The sequence below is a fragment of the Parasteatoda tepidariorum genome, chromosome 6 (assembly GCF_982258835.1).
Source record: "Parasteatoda tepidariorum strain Cologne lab strain chromosome 6, Ptep-v5.0, whole genome shotgun sequence".
NCBI lineage: Eukaryota > Metazoa > Arthropoda > Arachnida > Araneae > Theridiidae > Parasteatoda > Parasteatoda tepidariorum.
The window spans coordinates 2657443-2680113 of record NC_141760.1 but is presented as its reverse complement, the minus strand read 5'-3'; the positions used below and the strand labels follow the sequence as shown (position 1 = coordinate 2680113).

General features: G+C 26.9%; 1 protein-coding gene across 3 annotated transcripts in view; it reads left to right on the top strand.

Annotated features, from left to right (window-relative positions):
* Positions 1 to 9294, top strand: part of Ndae1 (Na[+]-driven anion exchanger 1) — a 167941-nt gene extending 158647 nt beyond the window's left edge. For all 3 annotated transcript variants that reach the window (XM_043052758.3, XM_043052756.3, XM_087165310.1), the window contains 3 exons: positions 831 to 968; positions 5795 to 6012; positions 7006 to 9294. In XM_043052758.3, the coding sequence (XP_042908692.1) occupies positions 831 to 968; positions 5795 to 6012; positions 7006 to 7213 (564 nt within the window). In that variant the 3' untranslated portion in view covers positions 7214 to 9294. The remainder of the gene's footprint in view (positions 1 to 830; positions 969 to 5794; positions 6013 to 7005) is intronic.
* The last annotated feature ends 13377 nt before the right edge of the window (positions 9295 to 22671 follow it).

Sequence of the window (22671 nt, the reverse complement as noted above, 5' to 3'; positions counted from 1 at the left end):
ATAAACCATTGTAATTATCTCTAATTTGAAAATATATGCAAATTCCGAACTACAGCATGAAAAAAATGCAATATGACTCTTTATTTGATAACCCTGCTACCTAGAGGCAGCCCGCACGTTTGCCGTATCAGGTGTAAACAGAAGCCCAAAATGTCAACAAAAAAGTAAGAATTTTGTCCGTAGAACAGTGTGATTGGCGTGTTTGATCTGTAGAAAGTTTAGGTAAGGTTATTAGAACATATTCAGAAACTTTTCATTTTTAACTTTATCAAATCATTTTATGTTCAATCTTTGTTTATATGTTTATTCATAAATGTTTGGTTTTTATGGATGTTTTTATTGACACAATGCCAAGCATCAGCTCCATAGTAAAATGTAAATTTAATATTGTTTTCAAATTTTAATGTAAAACTCCATTGCAATCATTATTTTTCTTCGTGAAACGAAAAAAAAATATTAAAAGAATTAACTGTTCTACATCAGGTAAGCAGCATATGAGACACAAATTTTAAAAAGTCTTAATGTGCTCATATCTCTAAGAAAAAATTTGGGTGCCATTTAGAATATAGAAGCTACAATTTGTTTGCATTCTTAGAAAGTGTGCTTAAATTAACTACAAGATAGAAATATTGGTCACTTACAACCTAACTTAAAATTTTAAAATTAATAAAAATTTTCTTCAAATGCTATTTTTTTCAGGTCCCCCCTTTTTTTTCCATGCATACTGTATTTAAAATAATTGAACATCAAAATTTCTGCTATTCAGTGACTTTGTTCAACAACTTATTTTTGAAATACTCTGTATCAAATTTCATTTTCTTTTCGTGCAGTTGGTGGTGATGATTGGTGTTCGTAAACTTCTGGACTTTGTCTTTACTCAAAGAGAATTAAAGATATTGGATGATGTGATTCCAGAATCTGCAAAACAGTCAAGGATGAATGAGGAGGAAACACTTGAAGAAACAGAGGTAATAACTTCAGGTCTCAGTAAAAATGCCACACAGGTCTCTTACAGCATTTAAGAAAGGCCTTATTTTATTTCTTAAAACCTTCAGAAGGCCATAGTTTTTATTTTAAGGGTACTTATAGTCAGTGATATTGCTTTTTAACATTTCCTTAAATGTGAAAAACATATTTATATGTTTTATTATTATAAAAACGTTGTACCTTGGAAATTAGGAAAAGTTTGATTTCTTTTTAGCAACAAGAAAATGTTTTATTTCTCATTACGCTGCAAAATTTCAAATACGAAACCGATGTTTTCCTGGGTAATTGTAACTCCCATTGTTGTATCGTTGCTTTGAGGTATGGGAAAAGTAATTCCTTTTATTTATTAAATCTTTAAAAATAAAATTAAATCGATATTGTTTTTTTTGTTAGCTTTAATTAAATTTAAAACTTTTTGTTAATAAAAAGTTGTATTAAAATGTAAGCAAAAAAAAAACTTTAAATTTTTGTAGGTTATAGAGAATTTTTACAAAGTTTTCACATTAATAAATTTGCCAAATTTTACATAATAGTTTTCTTTATAAATTCTATAAGTGTCCCCTAATTGTTTACAAACTGTTTAAAGTTTACTGCTGCTTAGTTTAAAAATTGGTAATTTATCTGAATGTTTTTATTATTTTGGACTTTAGTTTTTTTATCTATAAATTTATATAGATTTATTACTTAATTTTGATCTGGAATTAAAAATTTAAAATATTTTTCATAAAAGTCTATTTTATTGCACAAATAATGACAAAAAAAAACTTGAATTTTACATTAATAAGAATAAAAATGTAAACTACTTGAAAAAAGATAATATAAATGCTAATATTATTTTATTTTTTTTTTTTTTTTTCTTAGCCTTATCTAATCTTTACAAAATAGTTTTGTATGTAATTTTTCAATATAAATTTAAACTGTTTATTATTATGCTATTTTGAATTTAATTGAAACAAATCAAACTTTCCTATATTGAACTTTGAAATTTTCATCTAATAGATCTGGTGCTTTGTTTTATGATCTAACATTAAGTTAATGCCTATAATTTTCTATTTATTGTCGTCTTGCTTTCTTTTATTATATTTTTCATAACATATTTGTTGAAAGAGTGAACTTTGCTAAATTGACCTGAAGGTATAGTTTTATAAAAATTTATGTATTATAATATTTTTCAGAAACTCAAACACTGTAGTTCTTTTACAAAACTCAGGGTTCTCACGGTCCTTAAAAGTCCTTAAAAACAGCTCAATTTTTATTTTGGAATATAAGGGCCCTTAAAGGTACTTAATTTTGGCACAAGGTTTTTAAAAGTCCTTAATTTTTCAGCATCACTATCGGAACAATTTTTCAGTTCAATTCTTTCAAACAAAATAATGTTCTTCTATCACCTAGAATTCGACCATGCATAGAGGGCATGCATCATTTTAGAAAGACAAAAATGAATGTGTTTGAGGGGAAGGAAGCATGTCCTTTTATTAATATATTGGTTCTTTCATTATGCTTTCTCAGGGGGGGGGGGCAGTTTTAAGGTACCTATGTAGAAGACCCACACTAACCTTCAAAATTGACAGAATTCAAGAAATTCAGTTCTACTGGTCATCTGCTTATAGGAATTATGTAAAACCCTAAGAAGCGAAGTATCAGAAATATTTTTTGTACTAGAGTCCATAACAAATTCTATTTCCTAAAATCTTGAAGAATTTAATTAATTTGTATAATATTTCAATGTGTAATAAGTAACTAAATTTATTGAAAGCAGTGACATTTTTGTAAAATTCCTGATTGTACTAAAAATTAAACAGATCTGTAATAAGCAGGGTTTCATCAAAAACCTGGGTTTTTGATGAAAACCTCAAATTTTTTCAAAAATACTTTTCCTGAGTACTAAATAAGAATGCATGATTTACTTCTTTAAATATTTAACTATTTATAATTTGTTTAGTTGCAATGTAAATTTTTTTTTAAAGTTTTAGATTGTTACACTATTATTTTTGTTTCTTAAGGGTAAGCAGATTGTTACATAATATTTAAATCTACTCAATTAAAGGATCCTTAGATATTAATAAAATCTTTATTCAGTTAACATTGTAACTTAATATAATACTGTTTTTTTTTTTTTTTAATTTTTATTAAATTTTTGGTTCCTTTAAAAATAGTTCATGTTTTTCATCAGATTGTTTAGTAGCATCATGTAAAGTTAATTCTTAATAACGGGCTTGGCTAGAAATACTTTTGTGTAAAACTCATTATAAAAGTAAATATAGCACATTTGTTATTTAGTAATAATTTCAAAATTGTTAAGTATATACCATTTTCAATATGTTTTTCATAAAATATTTCAATATTTTTTTACGAAACGTTACCTGATAAGGTGATATTACAGGATTATTTTATAACAAAGGAACACCACTTTCAGTTTTGAACTGTTAATTTGTGATAAAAAAATTTTCAAATCATAATAATAGTTAGAGTATATTAGGAATGGTAGAGGATGGTAAAGAAATATTACTAGTAAAAAGTTTTTAGTTTTTTTCCAATGGCAGGCACTGAATTTGAATCTTTTGCCTATACCAGGGATGGCGAACCTTTATACACCAACGTGCCATTTTTTCCAAAAAGTTTTTTAATAAGGTCATAGACGTGCCGTCAAATAATTATGCCTTCGTGATTATTGGAAAAATAATAATACTAAATACTATCAACTCAAAACTCTTTATTTACACTGAAAAAAAAATATTTTGCAATGTCACAGTTATACGCTTAATTCAACTTAAAGTAACACCAGTGTGACTTCTGCTGTTGCAGATTAGATGACAAATAACTTATATTAGGTTGTAAGCTGTTAGTTTAAGCAGGACTGTTTATTTTTTTGTTATTTATTTATTATTAGCTTGTTTTTTATGGTTATTAATTGCTTTTTTAGCATTAATTGTTAATTTTTTTCATTAATAATTGTTTATTATTTTGCGTGTTTTTTGTGAATTTTAATTTAATTGTTACATATGCTTCATAGTGAAATAGAATTTGAGTAATAACAATTCATAGTGTAATAACAAATGGGATCTGTGGCGTGCCCAAAATATTGTGTCGGGTGCCATAAATGGCACCCGTGCCATTGGTTCGCCATCCCTGGCCTATACTATGCCAGAATTGTTGCTCATTTCGCGTTACCCAGTGGACACCTGTGAACCAAAGTCACTGAGGCGAGCAACATTGCCCACGCCACACTGCCACAAACCAGTTTATAGGGTGGGCCACATTCACACATCATACACACGCACAAAGAGAAGAAAAACATCCATGCTCAGAGCGGGATTCGAACCCGCAGCCTATGGCTTCGCAGTCAGGCACGCTAACCGCTCGTCCACCTGGCCGGCACTAGTAAAAATCTATAAATGATTAAGATATAAATAATTTATCCGTATTTATTAATTAAGGAACCTTATCAACTTTTGGGCCATAGAAATATGTTGATATCTTTAAAAAATTGCTTTAGACCCTTTTGTTTGCGTGTTTACTAACTGATAAAAACCTAATAATAACTAATAAAAACAAACTAATACGAGAGAGCTAATAAAAAGCAAATTGGTAACTAACTCTTGGTAATTAACTCTTTTCAAATGTAATTGTATTTTTATTCTATATAAATTTTCATAAAAATATTTATTGCAAGGAATTTAAAAAATATATTGAGTTAAGCCTTATGAAAAGAATGTGGAATGATTTAGGGTGCTTAGATGTTAGTATCGCCTGTTTTTACTCAAAATAGGACTTAATTTTACATGGCGCAGTTAAGAAAACTATTCTCAAGCATAACTCTAATTCAACTTTTTAGTATTAATTATTTTAAGATATACCTTCATAAATGAAACATTTTATTTTTTTTAGCGTAACTGAATATTTAGCAAGATTGGCCCACAAATGAATATGTAATGCAGGTCAAGTAGCGAAATATAAAAACTTGTTGTAATAAATTTTTCAATGTTTTTGCCAAATTTCTTTCTTTACTCTTTTTTTTTTAATATACATGAAAAAAATTGCACATTTTAATTTCTGGACATTATTTTACAATTCAATTTCAAGGAAATCATTAAAAATTGAATATGGATTAGTTTCATAGAGGATGTTAACCTCAACAATCTGAAAATGTTTTTTAAAAAGAAATCAACCCGGGTTTGCAAAAATTGCCTGGTACTTTGGCGAGCCCTGTTAATGAATGCAATAATTATCAGTGCTTACATTAGGATAAAATTGTTTATTTTTTTTATTTATCGATTTTTTTTTAAGCGATGTAAATAATTGGCACTGTCACTGTTAGTGTATGTATATATATACATTCATTTTAAAGTCCTTAATTATTTCAAGAAAAGGTCCTTAAAAGTGCTTAATTTTTGCTTTGTTAAAAGAGTGGGAACCCTGAAGCTGTAGTGAAAATATAAAAGATTTACATACTATTTCTTTTTTATACAGATTTCATAAAACTAAGGAAACTGCAAAACGCTTTTATTTCATAAAAATTCATACATTAATATTTTTTTAGTTGATCTTTAATTTCAGATTAAATCAACAAAAAAATAATATAGATTTTGAAAAGTTCTTAAAAAAAGTTCATAAGGAATCTTTTTTACTAGGAGTAACAGGTAAAAATAAGAGATAACATTCACAATTTAAGTAAAAAAGGTGATTCAAAATGTTTGTTGTTATCAAACTAGTTGTGGAGACATAAGATATGCTTATCAACTTTTGAGCAACGATTATATTTGTTCGAATAATTTTGTTCTTGTTTGAAAAAATAACTCCTTTCCAGGGTGGTCTGAAGCCAAATGCTAGTTCTGGTAATGTTGCTATTACATTGGCTAATGGCAACATTCTCAAGGTTCCAGTGGAAAAATTCAAAGATGATCCCGACCAATCTGCTATCAACATATCAGAACAACTCAACAAATCTGGAATTTGGCAGAGTATTGATCAGAAAGCGCAAAACGTCCCGGTTGTCAATGAGCCTAAAGTCAACAATTCCTCGAAGTAAGATTAATTTGATTGCTGTTGGGGCTTTTTTTTTTGTGTGTGTAATAGTGAATACAAGTAAACAGTTTCATACGCTAGTGGTTATGCTTGCTCAAAAGTATTTTTACTGCATAAATTGAGTTTTTATATCAGCTGTGATCTCGTTAATTTTTAACTTATGTAAAAAGGCTCTTCTCATTTTTGTAATCTGTCCATTTAAATCTACTACAAATTTTGGAAAAATTTGCAAGATGTTTAGTTCTAAGCACAATAAAAAGGCTCATCAGCCAAAAATAGGAATTGAATTTGAAAGAAATACTTAAGAAGAACAAGAACTCTTACCTTTTTTAGTTAATTAATGTTAACTAACAATTTTTTAATTAATGGGTTAGTTATTCTATATAAAAAAGATTTGACTACCTTCAGTTTAGTAAGAACGATGCATAAGGCAACATATATTATTTACTTACATAATTCATAAAGAAAAAGAAAAAAGGTCTGAAAACTTTTTTATTTGTTTATTTTAGCAGTTTTTTTTCCCCTAGTTTATAGATAAGACATTTCTATTCCAATTCAATCATGCATTTTAAGTAATCATAAAAAAAATTATATTGCAGTGATACAGTTTGAAATGTATTGTTATTATTTATTTTTAATAATATTTCAATTATAAAATTTAAGTAATTGTAAACTAAAGTTCTCAAAGTCTATTTAAAAACAACAAAAAAAAATTTAAATTTAAAATAATCAGTTTGCACCAGAATTGCAATTGTCCTCTCTTGACTGCTCATTGTTCACTTTTATATGTTTATTAAACACTGTGTTAGTTGTTTGTTGTTCTTCCTACTCTTTTGTGCAATGAACTATGATATTTTTATGGTTTAATTTCCAGATATAGTCATATGCAACATCATAAATCACGTGAATTATATATTTTTTTTAAAAAAGTCCTGAACCCTGCTTTTTATGTTCTAAGTAAATGTTTAGCATAATTAAATTCTCTTATTTTAGTAAAAAGAAGCGTGGCAAGAAGAAAGATGCCATTTGCGATGAAGAGCACAAGCGTCTGTCTACTATGGCCGAGGAAGACGACGAAGACGATTGCGGAATCATGATCAGAATCGATGCCCCTACACCTACTCCCTCTAATGTCACTTCTGCTCACAGCTCCCCCAAGCACTCCAGAAAAGGTGGGGATCAGAACGAGACATCAGTGTGAGAAGAACAAAGAAGCCTTTTTGTGAATTGCACGTATCCACACCTGCCGAACAGCTCATTAGTAGTGTGTAAATAAAGGAAATCAGAGGGGGTAGAGCAACAGCGAGTGTGTAAATTTAGTCTTCCGCAACGAAGCATCAGTGTGCGTGTGTGAAAGTGTTTTTAGACCGGAAAATGTTGTTTAGTACAAACCTTACGCATGAACATCATGGTTAGAAAGAATATAATTTTTATCATCTTATTAAAATTCGTTATTGCGGTTTGTAAATTAGGAATTGCATTCAATAGGGAAAAATATGCTAGGATATTTTTTTAAGCTTAAATTTTTAGAGTTTTAGAAATTTTTTTTTTTAAATAAAATGTTTCTGTTACTAGAAAAAAATTACTTACATTGACATCCCCAGAATTGATAATACACACTCACATTGCATCTGAATTCTGTTATGGGAGCTATGGTTCATATCCTGCTTCAGTTCAACAAAAACAAATTTCTATCCATTTAGTGCAATAATTATACTTAAATTAAAATAGTATTTTACCTACTTATTTGAATTTGAGGAGGGCAAGATTTGAGTTTAAGAGAATAATCTGATCTTTTGGAAATAATTTGAATATATACCTAGCTTGTGAAGAGCAAATGTGTTTAAAAAACCCAACATTTGGCTGCATTTAATTTCAATACATTCTAAATAACATTTTAAAAAGTACTGATATTTAAAACCTTTTTTGGCTTCAGATTAATAATTAAATGGAAATAAATAAAGACAAGGCAGATTTTTATTAATATTTCTGCCATTGCTGAAAGAGTAAGAAATTATCAGTAACGTATATAATGCAAATAATTCGAATAGCACTTTTTTCTAAAAGCAGTGAACTCTTATCTTTTAGACTAATTCAGTGAGGCATAATAATTGTAGCTCCCATCGAACAACTGAGTGTGCACTCAATTTTAAAAGCAATTGTGTGTTTTGTTTCATTATTTTAATTGTATTAACTATTTGTATATATGTTAAATCTATTGGTTTTATAGACAAATTTGTTATCACATTAAAAAATTTTAAATTAAATCACTTGAGGTTTGTACAGTTTTATTTTAACTTTGTGAGACTTTTTTTTAAGTGTGAAGCATATTTAATTTATTGATCTCTCATTAAATTATTAGAATTTCAAGATTTCATGTATAGCTGTTGCTATAATCTATGGTGACTAGGAATCAACCTGAATATAGTTATAGCGATATCTTGAGGAAATCTTAATTTGCATTTGTGTGAAAAGTGTAAAAGATTGTATGATTTAAAAAATTAGTATTATATGTAATGAAAGTATTGTAAGTATTTTTCGTAGTTTATTTATGTTTTTTGACACTTTTTATTACTTTTTTAACTTAAATTATTATATAATGTATTAAGTAAAATTTTATTTTAAAAAAAGTTCTATGTTTTTCCATTTAATCCATACATTATAAAATGCATGATTAAAAATAAAATTATTCTCTAGATACTATTTTCTCACTATGCAATAAATAAATAAAATTAAAAAAATACGCATATGTAACTATAGATGCATGACTGTTAAAGCAAACCTGTACATTTTATTTCTTTGCAGGCTAGCTATCTCTAACTAATTATAAATTCTGATGAATACTAAATATTTTTGCGCAATATGTCTTATTTTTGTTTTAAATATTTTACTCTACATTAAATATTTATATCAAAAACTTTTAAAAATGGGGTAATAAAAAATAAATATTAAGTTTTAGAATGATTGATAGAACAGTTGGTAAAAAAATTTACTTGTTATAAAATCATTATTTTTAGGTTTTATTATAAGATTTCATTATTTCTAATATTTTAATGCGGAATTTAAACTATACAAAAAAAACTGAATTTATAAATTAAATTTAAAATTGTGGATATTATTTTGCAGAATATTGTTCTTCCAATTTTGTTTCTGTGTTACTTCCACTCATATTTTGTATGTTTAAAAATCTTACTTAAGATACTCATTCTATGAACTATTGTCTGATTCATCATTTAGTTTCTGTATTATTATTTTAATATAAAATAAAAATAAATATTCCTTTTTCTTGCAATGCTTTTAAAAAAATATCAAGCAGTAATTTAAGTAACCTTTGGTAAACTAAGTCTTAAAACAGGTCTGTTATGGACACATTTTAAGTTAGTTTCCTGCTCAAAAAGTTTATAATTTTGAGTGTTTTGAACCATTTTTAAAAGCTGTTTTGTGGAGGAGAAACATGTTTAAAGTTACACAAAGATCTCATCTCCTGTTGTTACATAGCAAAATTATTTAAATTTTGGTTCAATTTTTGTTGATTATTTTGGAACTGTTTTATATGTTAAGTAAATCTCAAGCTTTTCCCATTATAAACTACATTCATGGGGAAAATGTTAATATTTACATGGCAACATAAATGAACTGTACTTGTTTGTATTTTTAACTTAATCACAATTGCTAATATTTGAACAACGAATGAGTTCCGAATAACCTTGCTAACCCTAGTATAATAATTGTAAATGTACATTGAAGTGTATTTAACTTTTTTTTTTTTTAAAAAAAACTGAGTTTTGATTTTTATCTTTAAAAATGTGCTAATAATTAGATAAAGGATCTAGGTAATTACCTAGCAGTATCGACTCTTTTGAAAAGTTTTATGTGATAGATAGTTGCAATTTTTTTTTAAATGCGAAATGTTCAAACTAAATTCAAACATTGTTCAAACTTTTTAAATGGTTTGATTTTTAAGCCAGTCATAATATGATGTAGAACAGAAAAATATGCTTTAAGACGTTATTAAGTAAGACAGAAAAATATGTTTTGAAATTATATTATTTACTACTTTTTTCTTTTTTAGTTTGATGTATTTTAGTTTGCTGCTTATAAAAATTCTATATTACTGTTTTTAAGAAAAAATTTTAAAGCATATTTTTTCTTTTAAGTCTCCAAAATAATATGAATATTGGCTCAAATAAAGTAAAACAATGCCAATAAAACACAAAAGTACAAAAATGGACTCACAGTGGTTCGTTATCATTATTAACAAAAGCCTTCCTCTGTGTCTTAACGCACTTTGAGGTGAATAATATCTTTCGTTTTTAGATACTGAGGTAGGTTCTTGTCTATACAACATCTATAGTATGTCCATTTCTGCACCTTTATGTGTGCTTTAATGTTTTACTTAATTCATGTGTGGTATAAAGTATATGCTATCTTCATTTGTATGTTGCAGTGTTTTTTATTCAGTGGGTCATAAAATAGTTAAAATATTGTTTCATCAGCATTAATTAATAATTTAATTAAGTTGATGTATCAGAATGTAATATTTCAAACTTTTTTTTCACACAAATATCAATGTGTCGTGTGAAGGGATTGTGAAATTATTCTAAAAATTTTAAAACCAATAAACTTTTACAAGATGTGAATTATAATAATACAAAGAAATTAAAATGGGCAAAAATTATTTTAATATAAAATCTTCATAATTTCAAAACAATGTGCTTCAACCTGTGTAAGAATTTTAAGAACCTTCATAAATCACAGAGCTATGTTTTCGAAATAAATTGTCCATCTAACCTTCCTAGTTTTTTTTAGCTTTAATTACAAAAATATATAAAATTAAAATAAAAAACTTTTTCGCAGAAGGTATAAATAAAAGCCTAAATTATTAATATCTTAGATTTAATTTATTTTATGGATTAAAAAATATCTGAAACCATTAGAGTTCCAATTCATTTTTTATTGCATGAAAAACAGTCTGTTTCTTTTATAATTGGTGCTTTCCAAATTGTGTTGTAAGCTTAATCAAATCTCTCTAAAAAGTGATGAAGTTATTTTTAAAGTAATCCTTCTACCTTTGTTTATACTCAAACATATTTATGGTAAAATCTAGCTTCAAAAAAATTCTCCAGCTATCTGGATAGCAATTCTTTCATGTTTTTTTCACATTTAAGAAATTATTCTTAAAATTCAAAAAGGAACTACTCTACTTATACTTGATTTGAGAAACAGATCTTTTAAATCCTTTTTTCATTGTTTTAATATAAATCAAATTTTGTTGCAAAAAATATCCCTCTTTATTCAAATATAAAGTTTCTTAATGAATCTTTTAAAGCTATTATTGATTATTTCCCAGAGTTTTTACCGATCAAAATTGCATTTAAATGAAATGCTGATAGATAAATATTTATATTTGATTGATGTGCATGGCAACAAACTCATAAATGTATGCAAAAAAAAAATTTTTTTGAAATTCAAAATTTTTTACTGCTTTAAAGTTTTTACACATACTACATCAACAAAATTGCACTTAAATATATATATATATATATTCATTATACTTTTAATTAACAAAATTCGCAGATTTTATTTTTGAAATTTTAACATTTTCTTTTAAAAAATTTTGAATTAATATATACAATGTTTTACAGTTTAATAAGATTTTAAAAATGTATTTTGATAACTATTATAAAGTTGAATAATAATAAATGATAGTTATTAAACATGTTTTCATAGCTGCCAACCAATAAACTACTGGATTTTGCTAGTTTCTATTTAACTAAGTATTACTAATACATAATGAAGTGAGCCTCATTTATAGTCATTGTTTTAAAGTTTTTTTTTTCTAAAATATCCTGTTCATTATTATTTAGAACACCCAATTTAAATTAAGAAATCTTAACTATCAATAATGAATCATTTGTCTACTACCATTTAAAGTTATGAGTTAGCATTTTAAATTCATTTAATCAATTATGAATTGATGAGTGCAGACCATTTATAGTTAATAAGGACAAAAAAAAATCGCTAAAATTCCCTATACATAAAATATTTAATATATATCTTACAGTTATTATGAAATTTATATTATTTTGTAAAATCTACTGGATTTTTTTTATCCGTGTTGGCAGCTATGTATTTTGATGAAATCTTTCTAAATAAACAAGTTTTATAAATGTTGATTAAAGTCTCTTAGGTATGACAAAATGTATGAATAAGTTCATTCGCATTGCTCTTGAAGGACAAGAAACCTTTTTTCATTATTTTGTCTAAAAGGATTATCATTTACTAATCTGCATATCCTAAATATTTTTCATTAACTGTTAAAGATGGCGGAAATCAAGGGTACTGAAAATTTAAACTTAATATGAAAGTAATTTTATGAATTTTTTTTTTCTGTGTGCATAAGTTACTTGTTCACCCGGAAGCAAAGATTACAAAACAACGCTTCTTTGGCTCTTCAATTCCAAGCGTATTTTCCTTGACAGATACTTCTGACAAAATGTATTTATTAGTTCATGCATCACACAAAATGCTTTCAGTAATACATAGTAATACTTTGTGTTATCATATATATATTCATTCATTCATTTTTCTTTGAGTAGCTGAAAACGTTTCTTTAAAAAAATAATTGCGTTTTCCTCTGCTTTTTACAGCACAAGAACTGAATCAAAAAAAATTTCTAATTTTTCCCTAATATGCATATATTTAACTTTTTTTTTATGTAGATATTGTATTAAAATGGGTGAACCAAGACAAAGTTCTAAGTATGTTCAACTAATATTTGACAATCAAGTGTAGACGAAGTGTTGTTGATAGAAAGAGAAGTTTGAAGTCTTGATTAAGGATTTTTTTTTTTTTTTTGCACTAAAATTATTGAGTTTTAGTAAAACATGCTGTTCGAATTTTAAATAATAGATAAATTAGCCATTATAGTTAAAATAAATAAGTCTTTAAAAGTAGGTTACAAGTGAAAATAGAATTTACATCTAACATTGTGCATTACTTAATGATAGGAAATACCTTGTGTTTCAGATATACTCAATCCTTTGAGTATGTGTTTAAATAAGTTAGAATTTTAGTGGCGCCATCTGTTAACTTTTTTGCGTTTCTTTTAATTTTTGGAGCTGAATTACATTGTAGAACTCAAATAGTCATTCATAGAATGATCAAAGCCAAAGATTTAGAATAAATATATTTTTTGTGACTGTCAAACATACGATTGAAACGTACTAAAATACTAATTAATTTTTAAAATAATTTACATATATATATAATTGATAATATTTAAATAAAATTGACTTTAACATCTTTGTTATACCTCCATACAGATGAATACTAAAACTCTATAAAAAAATTTTATTTAAATACATTCTGTTTTTGATCTTCTTTACATTTACAACAGCTGAACTTAATAATAATGAGTTAATACTCATCTCTGGTCACATGTCCTAGGTGCCATTGAAAAGGGAAACTTATTTTCTTTCTCTCAGTTTGTAGAATTTATTTTGATAATGTTGCAATGACTCTTCAAGTATATTTTCAAAAGTGATTTTCTTCATTTACATTAAATTTGAAAAGATTAGAAAAAATCATTTCCGATCAAATGACTGTTAAATCTCCTCTCTTTCATCCTGCTTTCAATAAACTAAGTTTTGTAGTTTCAGACCTTATAATTTTTCCAACTGAAACTTAAGTTGTGCCAAAAGGATCACAAGTGTATACGTAACATATAAATGTTAAAATTTGTTATGTATGCATCTTTGGTTTGTAAAATTTTTTTTAACGAAACAGACCTCAATCTGCAGGTACTGAAGCTGAGAGAAAATTTACATTTTATCCAAAATTAATGATCGAAAATTTTATCTCTCAACAATTTTTTCTCAACCTTCTCTTTAAAAAAAAAAAGTTTTCATGAGTTGAAGCATTGGTTAATCATTATTTTGGTTGTACAGTATATGAAATAAAGTAACAACCTGATGGAGGCTCCTCAATCTTCTGCCTGGGTAGGATTCAACTGGAGATAACTTCAACCACGTTCTGGCTTTTGACTATTCAAATTCAATCTATTATGTTTTTCTTTGATAAGAGGCTCACATTTTAAAATCTAAAATATTGTTGTCATTCACTTAACATAGAAAGCCACAGTTTCAGTGCCTTACACTTAAAGCAGCTATAATTTTAAACTATATGCGTCATCGTGCATCGAAGAGTTATATGGGCTTAAGAGCGCAAAAATAACTTAAATATTTTTAACTTTTTTCAAATTTGCCAATTCTCAACACTTCATATAGATTCAAATTATCAAAATCAATGCCTTAATCTCTCTCTTTTTTTTTTCAAATTTTTATGAGCCCAGATAATGCAGCATTGAAATAAGTTTTTAAATATTAAAAAATTAGACCACTAACTCTCCATTTCTCAAAACTGTGGCTTTTCTCCATATTGTCGTTTTGTATCCTTTTCAGAATAAATATAGAGAGGTAGGCTAAATTTGTCCTAAAAGATGTACGCATTGCCAGATTATTATAAGGCCTGAGAGGCATTCGCCAATGTTCAAATTACTTTGTTATGTTTTTCCTTAAGAATTGCCTACTTAAAATTGAATCTTAACAAAGGTTGAAATAGATAAAGTTAAAATTGACTAATTTATCGTAGTTCATTTCTGTTATAAATAACTTAAAAACACTTTATTTTTATACAAAAGGTAAATTTTGTTGAACGTAAAGGCCAGGGGGGCCGCTTTTCTGGATCAGGACCTGATGTTCAGTGAGGGATTTATTCATAACTTAATTTTATAATTTTAGCAATTAAAAATAGAAATCTGCGTTACCAAAAGAATTTAATTAAGTTGGAATGTCTCCAAAAAAATTAAACCAAAAAGAAAAATGTATTTAAAAATTGAAAAGCCTGAGCGATTAAAAATGCTCTTCACTTACGAAGGGAAATGTGATCAAAGATAAATCTACACAACATTATAATTATTATTAAAATCTCAGAATAGTTTTAGTAATTGCTGTATGTATATTTTGTTATCTGTAATTCTTACATTGTAATCATATAAATTATAATTTTTATAATTATGCATAGCATTGACAACTGGATAATAAATATGTTTCATGTAAATAATTGGCCTGATATGAATGTCTTTTTTAAATATATTCCCTACACTTCTTAACTTAGCAAATGATGGACTGAATTGTGAAGGCTTTACTCAATGTAATAATTTGGCCGATTTATTAAGTTGTCAGCACCTCACTGTTTTAGTTATACTGTGAAACTAAGAAAAATCTCCCAGATTTTTTTTTTTCTGATAACTTTTTATAATTTGGAAATATTGTATCCACTCCAAGGACTCCTTTAAGCTGGAAAATAGAAGCTGCTGCAACACTCATTTTTGGAAGTTGGTTTTTCCTTTTAAATAATTGTTATAAATGTCACTTTTATACTCAAAATAAATTGCATTATTTTTTCTGAAGGGCAAACATAGATATTGTTCTAAAAAAAAAAGTATTAGTCTTTTTTTTTTTTTAGACCCTGGGATATTTATTTTGTCAGTACTTGCCATTGTTTACGCATTCGCTGTATAGGTTTGATATATTAATGACATCATTGCTTAAAGAGAGGGATTATTGTCACAAGAACCAGATCCAGGGTTTCCAGTAAGTTTGAACTATAATAGTAAATACTAAGCACACAAATATTAATACAAATCACGTTTGTTAAACAAATTTAATAGATATTATTTTTAATCTATTTACTTGAAAAAAATATTTACATAATTTCTTATAAATTAACCCATTTAAAATTTTTTATTTACAAAATTTGTAATTAAATTACTTTATGAGTAGTGAACTTCACCTTTCTCAATAGCTGTTTTACCAGCTGTTGTCACTTTGTTCAACTCCAGCTTTGGTTTATATAACTATACATCTTTTGTAAAGCAGTGAACCTTTTGTTGCCCTTCAGTGATTAATTTGTCAGCTAGATGTTCTCCCTCTCTTAACAACAATTCTTCAATTTTTAGAAATTTCATTTACTATTTTTCCAACTTCTTTTTATTCGTTTTCTGCAGCATGATTTCTATTAATTTTTGCATGCCCTTTAGTTGTGATAAGCTTGATCCTTAGTAGCAAAAACTGTGAGCGCAGCTGTGAGCGTTGTAGATTTTTCACAAAATCTGCAGATTATTTTTCATCTTGATTTTGAGGAGGGGAAGACGAATAAAGGTTGAAATTGCTGGGGAAAAGAACGAAAAAAAATTAGAGAGTAAATAGAAAGGGGAAAAAATGATTGAAATTGAGTAATAAATATAAGAAAAATTTTCTCGTTGCATAATGCGAAGATTTCCTAAACTCTCCCAAAACTTCCATTACTGTCTGCAGATAATTAGTTTAAAAAAAAAATAATAATAACGAATTCTCTTTAAAGATTTGTAAACCTTTTTTTTTTTCAATTGTTTACTCTCTTAGACTTCACGCCGTTTGATACGTAAGAGGCATCCATTCTCTTTGAACTTCCTCCAATCCTTTGAATTTTTCTCTTTTAAAAATCTGCCTTCACAATAAGTCATCCTGGTTCTTTCCTTTTATCTCATATGAACCCAAAAAAGAGAAACATGCTCTAATTTTTTTCTTTTCTTGGCATTAACAATATATGTCCCTTTTTTTTCTTCTATTGTAGTTAGATTTACTTTCTTAAATATTATTTTTCTTCAATTAAATGGAATTTATTTATAAAAAAACGGAAATTCTAGTTATTTAGTTTCGGAATTTAGTTTATTTTTCTAACGCGATATTGATAAGATAATGAAATCAAAGTTATTAATATTTTAAACATCATAAACCTATTTGTATATAATTTTTATCAACTTCACAGATGCAAATGTTGCTCTATGCGTATTTGATAAAAGCTCAATTATTAAAATAATAGACTGACCACACTGGTGTCGTCAGATAAAATTTATTGGGGGGGGGGGACAATACTTAAGGCTTATTTTCAAGTTCTTGAGAAAAAGAGAAAAATATGTAAATATACAGTCAAACCCCGCTATAGTGAACCTTCAAAGGACCGAAATTTCGGTTCACTATAACCGGGAGTTCACTATATTCGTTACTCAGGCAATTTCACTAATGGTTCCCAAACTCCTCCCTTTTATTACATTATATTCATATAAATGACTGAAAAATATTATGTAGTAGCAAAAAATGTGTTATTTTTCATGAAAATTATTAATGATATAAAATTTGTCAGAAAACTCATTGTATGAATAAAAGAAAAAAAATATCAATAAAAGTTGCAATAAAATATTTCTTAATTAAGTTTGAAATATTCAAAAAAATCAGCTGAACATAAGATATACTTTGGAGTACGGAGGAGAATTCGCTAATATAATTTTATTTATTATTTCTGTATTGCTAAGTAAATAATGCATGGAATGACATAAAACTATTGTTCTATGTTTTACTGCTTCACAACAATACAGAAAATTGAGTAAAATTATATCGCCGAATTATTCTACTACCGTCCATATCTTCCTCTTGCTTAGTCCAAAAAAATAAAAAGCAAAACAAAATAATATCAGAAAATACAAAATCTAATATTATATAGCATCAAAACTAACGCAAAGTAATATTATGGCGAACGCTAGATAATATTAGTTTGCATAGAATCTAATATTATATAATGCAGAGCAAACAGCGACCTCTTGCATCTTTCTAATATTAGAAGCTGTGCAAGATAAAGTTAGATTTTCCCGATTTTCTGATGTTATCTAATATTAGGTGCTACTTGGGAACAATTATTACGTCAATTAAATTTAACGAAATCGATCATAATATTATTATGATTAATAATTTTAAACTATGTAATTTATCATGTGTATCAATGAGGTTTGAAAAGGCATCACATATAAGAATTTGACATAATATAGTAACTGCACCGTAAAAGCATAATTAGAAATTTTTTTCAAGATTTTATGTGATTATGATTGAAACTATTACTATGTATCAATTGATATTCAAGCCGTGACTGTGATGCAAACTTGCGAAATAAGAACTAAATTAAATTCATATGCCATGTTCAGCACAGAACTGAGAAATCATTCAATAGTCTTTATTAGTATTAACAAATTATTTTCACGGCAATTTTATTTATTATTATTAAGCACAACATTGTTAAATGCGCTTTTATAATTAACTCACTTTTTTTCCCAAACCCAAAGTTTTTTTCTTACTTTTTCAAAAATCTTGATCCTGAAGCTTTTTTTTAAAAAAACTTAGTTGTTCTTTCTTGCTCTTTTTTCGACAATTTATTAGTTTTCAGAAAAATCACCTTTTACTAAAATAAATTAAATGTAGTTATTGGTTTTTGTCATACGAAATGAAGGAATGTAAATCCATTTGCTCAATCCAAAAATTTTTTTAAATTTAAATCAAATTATATTTTATACAAAAAGAAAAAAAATACGTACAGAAACCTTTTTTTACACATAGAATATCCCATAAACAACGCCCGTAAACTACATTTTTAAAATTCTTTCAAAAGTAAAGTTGAACTTTTAGTTATATTAGATGTCACAAAATAACATTGAAGCGAGGAAAAATATAATAAAAACGGGACCAATAATAATTTATGAGGTAGGAGAGACATTTAAAACATTGAAAAAGGTTTGAATAGCAGAATGAAAAGAAAGTAGCTTAAATCTAATTAGAATTATTTCTCAAGAAATACTTTAGTCGTGTTTAGGTCATGAAATTTCTCATACTTGAAAAAAGTTTCAAAGCTTTCAAAGACCAGCAATGAATTACGAACGAAAACAAGTATTTTTGAACTCCCTATGCCAAAAAATAAAGCAATTAACTTGAATGATAGATTAAAAAAAGATTGATGATGGATTGATAGATGAAATAAAAGATCTTAATTTGCATTGGTTACTTTGGTTGTTATTTGCAAACCCTTACATACTTATGGAGATGTGAAAATTTTAATAAAATAGAAATTTTTTTCTTGCATTTTTTTGGGCTATAACTTTGCAAATAATCAACGAAATTTTCGGAACTATTTTCAATTAATATTAAAATTGCTATTTTAAAGTTTATATAAAAAATTGTTAAAAATTTCTCAAGATATGAGCTTTTAAAGTAGTTTATTCACTCTATGCATGCGTGGAATAATTTTAAATTAAAATTATTCATAATTAAATGTATAAAAACATATGTTTTTATATATTTAACATTTTCATCCATTTAACATTTTTATGTATTTATTATATATTAAACAGGTGATTAAGAATTTAATGCATTCTTTAAAAAGGAATGAAAATCACGTCTCCACTCCAAACTAATCATCATGTAGATTAGGGAAAAGATATACCACGTGATTGCTATTTTATCAAGGAAGCCAACTCAGACAAGGAAACCCTTAATTTAAGAACTAATTTTTTTGTGAAAGACCTTTAAGAACTGAGTTTGCGTTACTTAAGTGATAATTCCAGTGATATTATTCTACTAATTCTATTAATATTATTCTATTAATTTTCATGTGTACTATAAACAAATATACAATTGTAAAGTTCATTTTTTTAAAAATTTGTCTGCCATATTAAATTTAATGACAATTAAATGAATACCAAGGTGGCCCTTGGACGACTAAATTTTTATTGCTAAATTAAACCCTACGAATGACCTAAGTATCTCTAAAGTTATAAAATTATCTTCTTAGTATTTCTTGAGAAGTTAATAAAAATGTCAAAATCTGAAAGTGTCTCGCCCATTATTGTTACTCAATAGTTGTATTCTCTGTTGAATAATTACTCGCACAAACATGCGGAAGTAGAGCGTCTATCAATAATCCACAGTAAATCATTCTTATCTCTAAGAATATTTTAAATTAATTTTGATAGACTATATTCAAATGATCACTGACAAAGTGTCCATCTTAAGGGTTTAAAAGACCTCAAAAATTAATAGTTTCTGATTCTTTTTTAAATATAATTTTTATCTGATGAGAGATTTTTAGAGATTATCTATTCAGAGATACATATACGGTCGATTTCGTTCAAATTTTGTAATATGCCATTTAAAATTAAGTTTAAAATAATGTAAAAAATGTGAATACTTTACAAATTCGGCCGCTCTCCAGATTTAGCTATTGGGGCAATATTTTCCAGACCGCCACCTCGTATTTTGATAGTCAAAAAACCAAGTTCGAGGGGGAAAAATTATGTTTCTTCAGAGAAAGAACCTTTATCCGTAAGTTTGTGTAACACAATTAATCGTTAGCATATTTGATGTATTTTGCCTCTATGACTCAATATGATCGGTCTTTAAGTCGTGAAAATCCAATCTTTAAAATAAAAATTCTTCAGAGGGTTTTCATTCATATTATACGCCTTATACATGTAAGAACATTATTTTCAAAGTTTAGGAGAAAATACATATTTAGCTAATAAATTCTAATGCACGAAATATTCGCAAAGGTTCGTAAGCATTAAAAATAGTCTTGAATATATGCACACACTGTATTTTTTTTTTCAAATTTTGGAAGTTTTATCTGATTTAATTGCGTAATCAATAATCTGAAGAATATGTAAGCAACTATACAGTAAATACCATTGCGCATAGGATTAATATTTTTTTCCCTTTAAGTTTAGAATATTTGGCAAATTTGGCTTAAAAGTATGATCTTTATGCAACAATTAACCAGTGTGACGTCTTTTGTTAAACGATTAAAAAAAATAATTAAAAAAAAACATGGGGTGCTCTGTTGCTTACACGAACTTTAGTTATTCGCTTTACAGGTTTGAAGTCAAAACACACAAAAAATACATACGCAAATTGCTATTTTCAAAACCGCTTTAAAATTAACTAAAAAATGTATTAGGTTCTTTTTCTAACTATAAAGCTGTCACTTTAGATTAAACTATTTTTTATAATAATTATCAATAATTTTATGAAATAATTGTATTTATTACAAAATTTTATATGAATGCGGGTTTGGTCTATCGGGGAGCATTCATGGGTTTCGTATATGTGATTTCTAAATATAGTGATAAAGATAGTGGCGTTATCTCTCTCCTCTTTTACAAACAATACTGGAAATTCAACTCCTTATCAACCCATACCCAATATAACAAATGTTCATAAAGGAAAATTTTTTTGTTTTGTTAATTTTTAATACTTTTTATTCGTGTACTGATTCACTCTTACTTTTTCACTTATTTTACACTACAATGTTTTAAATCGTTCATTTTTTGACTCGGAATTTTTATATTTTTCGCATTATTTTATAATAATTTAAGTCAAAATAAGTGAAAATATTATATTTAGCATTTTAATAATTTATGGTTACGAAATACAACATGAAACACCCTTGTCTCTCCTGCGTTAAAATTAAAATTTTCCAAACATGACACTTCTAAACAATCTTCAAATGTGCACTTATTTAGATTTAAATTAAGAAAAACAATTATTCATTATTGAAATTATAAAATTAATTATTGATACATTTTTGAATAAGAATTATTGATACACTTTTATAAAAGAAACTCTTTCGAATAACACTTTTAAAAAAATGCTCAAATTATTTCCTGATAATCAAAACGAATTTTTAGTAACTATTCGTGTGTTTTTTATAATTAAAAAATACCTAAATATATTTTTGCCTATAATTAGAGCGTCAGAAATTTTTTTTTTTAAAACGGACACCAGTCTCCTATCTGCGTCAAAAGATTAATAATATGCTACCTTTGTAACTTTTCGCCTACACCTTACGACGACGACAAATGAACCAACAGTAACGAAAGCATTCTTTTTTTAAAAAAATTGAAAGCATTCCTTTACAAAACTTAAGTGCCACGAATATCTTTTTCTTTTATCATTTTGTAAAAAAAATTTTCAATCGAATATTTTAATGTTTATGAGCTTTTTGAATATTACATAGTAAGAAAATTTTAATCATAAAGCATCTTTATGGTAATACTATGCTACTATTCATAAAGCATCTTTATGAACGGTAGCATCTTCACTTGAACTCCATAAATAACTATCATTGTGGTATACTGATTTTTTTCACTATCATTTAAAGGCTTCAAAAAAAAAAAAAAAAAAAAAAGCAAATGCTATAGTTTGATTACTCCCAGCATTTTCAATCGGATAATGCAATGCAGTATGCCCTTTAAATTTCAGTATAAAAAATGCACGAAAACACACGATATGTATAGATAGATAATCTTCAAAAAGTTAGCATCGGAGTTCCCCCCCCCTCCTCGTCATTTGAAACGGTGCCCATGACAAAAACACTCGGAAACGTCGTGAAATAAGATTATTATTTTTGTATTGGTCGAGTGAATAATTTTACGAGAACTGAACGAACAATTTAAAGCTTGTGTCTTGAATTGCAGATGATACTAATTTTTTATAAAATTATTTTTAAAATCTTAATCTTAAATTTCTTCACTTTTTACTGATTTATACCTTCTCATGTGAGAATGAGGGGTGAATAAGAAAGCTTTCCTCCCTAAAAATCCCTTGCGCCTCCGAAAAATTAAACTAAAGGAAGAATTAATCAACTATGTCGCTCAAAAACGAGGTAAATCGGTTTTCCATTTGAGACCCTTTATCGTCTTTGGCATCATAAGGATTTTGCGAGTAATGATCTACGGGA